The sequence below is a fragment of the Macrobrachium rosenbergii genome, chromosome 20 (genome assembly GCF_040412425.1).
Source record: "Macrobrachium rosenbergii isolate ZJJX-2024 chromosome 20, ASM4041242v1, whole genome shotgun sequence".
Classification (NCBI taxonomy): Eukaryota; Metazoa; Arthropoda; class Malacostraca; order Decapoda; family Palaemonidae; genus Macrobrachium; species Macrobrachium rosenbergii.
This window is the reverse complement of record NC_089760.1, coordinates 35,645,113-35,655,206: the sequence shown is the minus strand read 5'-3', so window position 1 is coordinate 35,655,206 and position 10,094 is coordinate 35,645,113. Positions and strand designations below refer to the sequence as shown.

General features: G+C 33.6%; 1 protein-coding gene across 5 annotated transcripts in view; it reads right to left on the bottom strand.

The window, feature by feature from the left end:
- Positions 1 to 4,363: 4,363 nt before the first annotated feature.
- The window catches only part of LOC136849253 (prohormone-4), a 393,569-nt gene continuing 387,838 nt past the window's right edge, over positions 4,364 to 10,094 (bottom strand). For all 5 annotated transcript variants that reach the window (XM_067122527.1, XM_067122526.1, XM_067122528.1 and 2 more), the window contains 2 exons: positions 6,681 to 6,833; positions 4,364 to 5,171 (listed from right to left, as the gene is read on the bottom strand). In XM_067122527.1, the coding sequence (XP_066978628.1) occupies positions 4,978 to 5,171; positions 6,681 to 6,833 (347 nt within the window). In that variant the 3' untranslated portion in view covers positions 4,364 to 4,977. The remainder of the gene's footprint in view (positions 5,172 to 6,680; positions 6,834 to 10,094) is intronic.

Sequence of the window (10,094 nt, the reverse complement as noted above, 5' to 3'; positions counted from 1 at the left end):
TGCGCTACCCGTCGTAAAACATTTCGAGAAAAAAGGAATCAAAATCACTTGTCCAACAAGTCAACTGCCGCCAACCACTCCTCTAACTTACAAAGACCACTACAGTACTCTGGTTAAAGCATATAACTTTTTCTTTAGCTGTAAAACATCGGATATTATTACAAAATACGATTTTTTCTGCATCCTATCAACCGGTAACGTGCATCGAATTATTTACATGAACAAATACATGATTAGGCACATTTCCTGTTTTTTCAGAGTACTTGAGCGATTTCAAGTGAACACTCAAGTGATTTTTCCACTGCCCCTCATAGAATTTATCGCAAGCAATTCGAGGAATCACAGCACGTTGAATTTATTAAAAGAAATCATCCAGTTTCATCGCTTGAAACACTCAAGTAGAGACAAAACTGCTATAAAAATGGAAAAGTAAAATATTTTCTACATTAAAAACGGATACCGTAATGTCTGTACCTCGACTATATAAAATACACGATTGTTACAACCTAACTTTCATTTTTTCTCCAAGCGTTTTACTGATAAACTTAAATATACATATGCATACACACACAAACACTCACTATATATATATATATATATATATATATATATATATATATATATATATATATATATATATATATATATATATATATATATATATATATATATATATATATATATATATATTATATAGTTACTGTACATGTAATTGACCTCCTGCACAAGAGCGTAAATTCTGCGACCGACGAGGTCTGGGTCAATGGACCCACTTCGTGTTTTTTTTTTTTAAACATTATTAATTGCACTTGAGGGCCTTTGTTAATGGCAATGGTCTCTGCTAACTAACCGACGCTGGCTCAACCTGTAACAACAACAGCAAATACTTAAGTCGTTATTGCGAGTTTAAGTTATCTATTGAAGCTCCTCCTACCATCTTGTTCGGATTTACACAGTAAACAAGGTCAAAGCTCGAGTTAGGTTGCCAACAAATTAGGCGTTACCTGAAAAAAAAAAATCCATTCCGGAGGAACCAATGCAAAGTGGAACGGATTTACTGTGACGCAAGCCTCCCCATTCTCACACGCCTGACTGTAATCATGAACGCCCCAAGAATTTAATGGCATTGTGGGATAGAAATCAAATCTGCAAATATTTTGGCTTTATTTTACTTGAAAGAAAACAGTGTGCTTTACAAAGAAAAATTGGTAAAGGAAATGTCTTATACTCACATGATGTCAGGCTTCATTTTACTCTACACTGATTTTATCAAGGGATCCCATTCGTGCTCCTCGGCTACAAGAAATTGACTCTACATCTAAGAAAAACTCGATTTCCTAAAGTCTTGGCGCGCGAATCCCAGGATAAACTGTTGGCTGAACCTCTATAATATCTGATAGCATGACTTGGTAATTTAGCAGCTGAATAGTGTAATTAAAATATTAATATATATACACAGCTTAAATTCATTCATATTTGAACAGCTTCGATGACATTGAAGTCTTTTAGCATCAGGAATCTACGTTAGTTTTGACAATAAATTATTTTTATTACAAACTAGTACTTGGATGCTTTGCTTCCTGTATCAAATGGTATACGTCTGTGTCTATTTCTAATCATATTGCTTTTTTTATCATAAATTCTTGTGGTTCCACTTTAGCAGCGCCTCTTGAATTCCCTCGCAAAGCCACAGAGTGATGATGCAAGGAAATGACGGTACCACCACTCGGCAACATGACCAAAAACTGACGCAGGCATATCTTGAAAATCATGAACTGTAACTGTTGAGAATTTAATGCCACCTTATGCACTGTTGTCGTTTCCTTTTTCAAGCAACTTAATCATATGTAGACATAAGAAGGAATTTTTACTTCTGAGCTTTAGAAAACGGACAGGTCTTTATTGTCAATGTAAAAGCAAGTTTCCTATGAACATTTAAGGTTCAATGTTGTCTGCCTTATACTCTTGGTACATATTTAGCTTAAGAAGAAAATAGAGAATATTCAAATCACAATTTTAGCTTAGAAATGTTTTTATTTGCATTTGCACATTGAAGGCTTTCATACGATAAAATAACAGTTATGCTAATTTTATGTATACAGCCCCTTGGTTCTTGAGCTGGAATTTCCGCGAACATTTTCTTATTTTCCTTTGCTTCCATTTTTTTGAAATTCTTGGTAACAAGTGGCAGATTCAAAATGTCTCTCTGTTTTATGAGAAGAGTATTTAAGAATATTTCCCTGGTCAGTAAAACTGAGCTTCGTATTATGGTGTTGATATTATGCATTCCTTCCAAAGCCCTCCTGTAAATTGCCTGTCATCAATTCACTTGTTCCTTAAATTAGACCTCTAAAGGGGAATTTCACATTTCAAATACTTTTATCTGATTGCATTTTTAAACACTTGTTACATCTGGTCTTAGTTCTACACCTGATTATCTGCCAGGTTTTGTAATGAATCACACAACAAAACACCTATTACAGTAATTTTTGACGTCTGTGTGGTTGTAGCCTGTTAAAAACATCACCACGATCATTACTTCAGTTTGCTTTGCATGAAATGTGCTTGGAATATACATAGAAGGGAGAAAAACATCATACTTATTGCCCTCTACACTAACAAAAAGAAAAAAAAATATCTAAGAAATATATTCTGTGCATATGAGGTCTTTCATTCATTATCTAAATACCAGCAGAAAAATAATACACTTTTTAGCCAAACTTCAAAATATAGCCTTTTGTATTGTCATTATACGTTGTACTGCAAACGACCACTCTGCAGAATAATACATAAGAGCACTTTTATGAGTACACTGTTATGTAATCCTGCAATTAACGTATTCATTATCACAATGAAAAACAAAGGTAACTTTCAGACAATTTAACGAGAGTATTATGATTCAGCAAAGCTATTATTTAAAGTAAGCCAGACCATGCTTCATTTTTCCCGTGGTATTTGGATACATATCGAGATCCTCTGTACATATATTGAAAAGCCATAGTGTCATGCAGGCAGACAGAGGACAGAAAAATCACACAAACTTTACAGACCTAATCTTAGGTAGACAAGCTTCTCATAGTCACTAATACCATTGGAGAAAGTTGTGAAGTCAATTCAGACAAAAAAGATTGCATAATGGTAGGAAAAAGATGAAAATTAATAATTGAGTTACGTCTCGACCAAAACTTTGTTGTTGTTTTTTTTATCGTCGTGTTTAGTAATCAAAAAGGTTGTTCAAATATTTTCAAAAGTCATGTTTTTTTTTTTTTTGGAAAATGTTGTTTGTATTGTGCCATTTCTGACGTGTTTTATTCCTGTATGTTGCTATCGTGCAAACATATGGATCCACAAGTTTGTTTTGGATATTCTGTTTAGGGTGCAATGTCAAAACACTGATGGTGTCGCCATCAGTAAAATGTCATTTTAGCAAAATGGACTTTTGTGTTGTCTGGGGAAGCTTTCTTTCCATTCACTGTATATGCTATGTTTTAAATACTGTTGTCATACACAGAAGAAAATGTAACCGAATCACTGTAACTTCGAGTGAGTGTTAGATTACATATACTGTATGCAAATGTAGTTGAAATGAAAATGTAAACTTAAGTATGAAGCAAAAAGGAAGTCAGATATATTTATAAGCAGAGTGAGTGCCGTGAAGTATGCAATTTTATGGAATAAGTTAATATATGAATTCCTTCTATCAACAAAAATTTTAGCTTCGAAAGACTTACGCAAAACGTACAGTAAAAATAAATTAATCATAATATAAATTCTGAAACAATGTCAACAAACATCCACACCACAAACCATTGTCAATATCCTGTCATAAAAATAAAAATAAACAAGTTTTTCTTATATATCACAAAACACTTAATACTTCGTTTCAAGGAAAAATCGCTGGTTGGTTGGTTTGATGAATCTGTCAAGTGTCAACATGCTAAGGTCAGGTCATCTGGTTTTACTGTCAGCTGGATGATGACCTCACCCAAAGCACGTTAAAATATCCTGTTGGTTTAGATTGGACGTGAGTTCAAAGTAAGGAAGAAAACGATTCAGAACAGGGTAATTAGCACGGCTTCGCCTTTGATGTAACCGAACATATTATATAGTTTCATCTCTAGTTTAAACAACAGACAGAAAAGAATCTCAGTCATTTGAGGATGCGAGTGCTTTAGAGAGCCACAGTCTGTTGGTTTAAGTTTCCTCTTGGGAGTTTTTTTTTTTTTTTTGTTCTTTCCAGGTAAAAATTGTAGGGCTCAAACTCACAGAACCTAGAAGAAGAATAAAGTTACAAAAAACATCTAATCCTGTTTGCACAGAAATGTTTAAGACAGTAGGAAAAAATATCACAGAAAATATGAAAGGAACTTCCTACGTTTAATTCACCGGATACTGACACAACAGAAGCCTGGAATATACATCTATTCACAAAATATCTATGACTCATCTAGTTAAGGTAAACTGTGCTATATATATATTTATATATTTATATTAACTTAAATTTAATTAAGTCTATAATTGACTGATACTTCACCTAAGGGATAAAATGGAAAAGAAAAACCATAATGTACTTATTGTTCAAAAGCCTAACATACCAAGTGCTACAGGAGTAAAATTTATTTATGATATTGCAGTAACTGTCTACACTACACATTGCTTAAATAACATATGGTGGCTGTGATCTATCTTATATTTCTTTTTCTAGTGTGAGTAAATATTGTTGGCTTTGTTATGGTCATACTGAAAGATTAGTTCATGGTTTTGAGATAGTTCCATGTGGGTTATCTGAAAAATTAGGATATGACAGTTCTTTATTTCCAACTTTTCATATGCATCTATTTTCACATCAGTCAGTCTTTAAAGCCATTCAGCGATCCCCTTGTCTCTTCATATTCATCATCTTCTTCTTCTTCTTCTCCTCTCCACTTTTCTCTAGCCTTCCTCCCCCTCTGCTTTTGCCCCTCGGAGGCCTCCTGCTCAGTCCAGGAAGCCCGTGTTGACCAGCTTCTCCAGGAAGAACTTGACGTCCCCTAGCTCGGAGTCCTTGATTCCCAAGGACTTGAGCATCCCGATGTCACCATTTTCGACGGCCATGAAGACAGACCGCAGGTGCTCCACGTCAGATTTCATCAAGTGTAAAGTTTGGCCGAAGTCGTCGATCGTCTGGGATTCTGCAATTTTAAGAGGGAGGACCATTTAATGGGAACAAATTGTTCATAAACATGACAAGGTGATGTAACAAACACGTTTCTAAAATGATTATGGGAACTACAACATTTATGTTCCGTGTAGTTACTACGTATGAAAAAATTGGACGCGTATAATGAGAAACTCCTTCAGAAAAACGTTTCTTTAATTACTAGTACAGCAACTGGATAAAAATGATCAGCTCTTCACTTACTCCACAGAGCTGCTTAAGGAAACACTGTTTCATTTGTTGGGAAAAGTCAAATACTGATTGTACATGCATTACGGACCGGAAAGGGCCACGTTACATTCGGGATGTTGGAAATTTTGACGGTGCGGTACTTGCGGTTTAGATAACGATTTCCTGTTTGCTGGCTATTATTTCACAAAGTATCATAGACCTGTACATTAAAGATACGCGTTCGTTCTTGAAAAGGAAGACAGCAGAAAACCGCCTTACCTACATTAGACAACAAATAGTCGTAATAGTTTAATGTCACTTGCTTAGTGTTGGTGTCAAAATGATAAGAAACAATTCTAGAAAGGCCATTGGTTTAGATACTGACCAGGGCATCTGGAAACGAATACACAGAGTAAACTGTAGGTAAGTAAATTAGTTACTTTCATAGCCCTGACCTTGCAGAACAAGAGGTTATTAAGTTTATATCATTTGAAAAGCACCTAAAAAATGGTACTCAGAAAATACACTGCAAACACACAGGGCTACAAAATATAAAGGACGCTGTAATCAGCTTCTATATATATATTATATTTAATATATATATATATATATATATATATATATATATATATATATATATATATATATATATATATATATATATATATATATATATATATATATATATATATATATATATATATATATATATATATATATATATATATATATATATATATATATATATATATATATATATATATATCATACATATATATTATCGTCAACTTTCATATGAAACAATGTGCTGTTATTCCCTTAATGTACCATAGAAGCCTGTGACCTTACACAAATGAGTTTCAAAAACAATGTTATATCTTGTTTAGTTGTAGTAATTTTGTACATGAGCTGAAATGTTCCGATGACGAGATAATGATATGCAGTGTTCTACGAAGAATATAATTCAGTTATGGAAGCCACTTATAATGAACATCGTCGAAAAAGGGTCGAAAATTTGACTTAAACTACTTTTAAGATGAAAAAATAAGCGATTTCAACGGTTTGCTGTCTCAAAGGGAAGGACCAATTTACAAAATCAGGAGCAAAAGGAAATAAAACTCCTTTTTATAGAGCAAAACTAAATAAATATGAGTTTTCACCAGAGAGGACTCGCCAGTGGAAATACAGTTATCATGAAATCATAGACCATACATTCGAATCCATTTTGAAGGATCGTAACAACAATTTTTTTTTCGAAGTATCTCATTTAAAATGTGAGAACTAACGGACTGTGTGAGCAGTAGTCCCTTACCTGAGAGTGCTACAGCCACCTCCTGAACGCCTCCAAGGGGTTTCAGAGCGTTACGGGCCTTCGTGCCAAACAGCTTTTCCAAATAATTGGGACCGTGGGAAGCCAGCAGGGACTGGAGGAAGGAAGCAGTTTCCTCAACTGGTGGGCGCTTGGCTGAAAGAAAACAAAAAAGAATGGTAGTGTGAACGAACAAAAGGAGGAACGACATCTAAACCTCTAGTGCAAAAATAATTAAACTGCCGAAATGAATTCTTGAATGATTATACTGCTTGTATTCACGAGGATAAAACGATGAATGTTAATCAGTGTTAGTTTTTAACTACTCTGAAAAAATCACTAAGAAGTTATGCGGCGGTTTCAATCAACAAGTAAAGCCACACACACACACACACACACACACACATATATATATATATATATATATATATATATATATATATATATATATATATATATATATATATATATATATATATATATATATATATATATATATACATTATATATATATATATATATATATATATATATATATATATATATATATATATATATATATATATATATATATATACATTTACTAACATGACCTCATTGAAACTGGCTGGTATCTAGCGGAGATATTTGTTTGTTTTTTTAATAAATATCTCCGCTAGATACCATCCAGATGCAATGAGGTTCTGTTAGTAATTGTATTAATGCACAGCACAATTGTGTAATATATATACACACACACAGCATATTTGAACCTTAATCATATCAAGCTTATCTTAGCTACCCCACAACTACTTTAAAGAGTTACTTTAAAATAAAGTGTCAAATGTTGACACATTATGCCCAGGGTATTTTTCTTTCGCCTTTTTAAATTTCGGTCTTTTTAGTGGACGTTAATTTTTCTGTTTTTCCCTTTCGTCCACAGATTCACATTTTATTGACTAAATGGCCGAGCATGCAGAGTCAAGCATCTGCAAAATTAATATAGTATTTGGTGAAAATATTCTGTGCTGTATATTTGTCCATCATACGGGTGTCGAATACTTTACCACAAATCTTTGTAAAAAAAAAGTGGTTGTCATGAAGCTGATAACTTTTACATAGCTGGGTTAAATTACAAAAGAATACGGTATTTTCAATTCCCAAAATAGTACTTTATGCTACTAGAACAATTAAAAATATTTCCTGTGAAATAACTAATTGCCACTGGCCTTCTCTTGTAAGTAAACATTATCATCTAATTACATGAGAATACTCTTTTATTGTTTGGTCACAGTATTTGAATTCTGCAAGAGCTTCACAACAGTGACCTATATACCACTGTCCGTTCTTCAATCTTCACTGACTACCAATTTTAACATAATTTTGAAAGCAGAAATGCATTATGCAAAGAAACAAGCATTATCTTTTACAGAAGTATGATTCGGTTCCATGCATGAATCTGTCAACCTTAGTGACTTCAGTACACTTTTGAAAAACTGATTGTGGTTGTCTTTCTTGACAGATACAAACGTCCTGAATGAGTACAAAGTGGAGTATGATTATTTATGCCATACTGCAATAAAAGATACGGTAAGGAGGGCTTTTTCAACTTCCACTTCTTCCGTTTCTGACTCCACAGTTGGGCGTTAGCTCACAACAACCTTTCTTGCTGCCTTCTAAGTCTGAACACCAACAAATGCCAGAGACAGCCTCTGAATGTAAACTTGAACATAAATCTGCTTTTTTCTTAGGTAAATCCAATGTTAAAGGGGAAATCTCTAATCAAAGGATACGGAATCTCTTTTGGGACTGAAGCCCCTTGTGAGAAGAAACTTATGGAATGGTGAAACTCAGCAGAATTTTAACCATAAAAGAAAGGTTTAGGAGAGACAGCCAAGACATTCAGGTCTCATTAGCATGATAACAAAAGTGCTTTTTCAGTCTGAAGAGAATAGTGAGGGAATCAGCAGTTTTCGAACTATGCAAGTTATCTCGAGCTGATCGTTAGATTGGTTTTAAGGAGAACGTAACAATTAATGAGGCAATGGAAGGACCAAAAGCTTTCAAATGAAACGCGCAAACTTTTAAATCTATTGCTAATACAACATTAACTTGCATTATTATAAGCTTATCAACTTACAACCATATATATATTGGAAATAAATATTATATACACACATATATATACATATACATATCAATATATATATATATATATATATATATCAATATATATATATATATATATATATATATATATATATATATATATATATATATATATATATATATATATATATCAACATATAAGCTTGAATTCCCATTTTCTTTGCCACAGAACTGTATGTACGCTCTCGCATCCCTACCACCGCTCATCAAATATTTCTCGACGCAAACATGACAGGCATCCCTCCCGAGTCAAAAGGGCGCACCTGATCAGAATTTCACAGCGGCTTTTGGAGGGGGGAGGCTATTTGCGACTTGGCTCTTGAGGGCTTGTTGTCAACCAACTTGAAGCATTCACAGATTCGCTAAGCAAGGCTTCTATTTTCGGGTGCATGGTTCAATACACTATGAATTATTATTATGATTATTTTTGCTACTATTATCTACTAACTCTATGACTGACGAAGTGTGCTGTTACTTACAGATTTCCTCGTTTCGTTTTTTCATTACGCTCTTTAATGAAAAATATTTTGCTGATTGAATACTTATTGTATATTTCCACTTCCTTCTCATCTTACAATACATGCAATACCGGATTCCAGATTACTCCTTTTCTTGCACATAGAGTTTACTCATGTTCATGGTAACAAGTTTTATAACGAACGGCCAGATCTCATGGGAGTCTAATCAGATTTTGCTCCGAAAACAACGTTGAAACATATTACTTTTCTACGTACTGGTGTAAATTGTACTACTAAAGCGATGGGTCATTAATGTAATTATCCATTCCATACTTCACATAATTCCCAAAATTCCTGTCCTCATTCTCTGGGTTATATTTCGGAATGCAATGTCATTTCCATATTTATGCCACAAGTTTTAAAAAGAAGAGTTTGTTGTCAACCTGTATGCAGCACTTTGTAAAATGTACCAAAGCTCCTGAAGACCACAGGGATGTATACAAATATTATTTAGTACTTTGTGTGCACATCAAGTTTAAGTGGAAAGGATAATGACTTCTTAGTAAAATCATTTTGACAGAATGGGTTTCCATTTGATGTATAAACCAAGCTGTATCTCATTCTTCAAATATGTATTAATTCATCAAGTTATCTTCTTTTCCTTCGTTCCTGTCATTAATTCAAATAACACATTGCATATGTGTATCACGGGGTGGTTTTTATTGAGTGCGTATTAGTATGGGAGTAGGTTACTATGTCAAACATTTGAGTGTGTAAAATTCTCCCAGTATTTTACACTGCAATATGATAC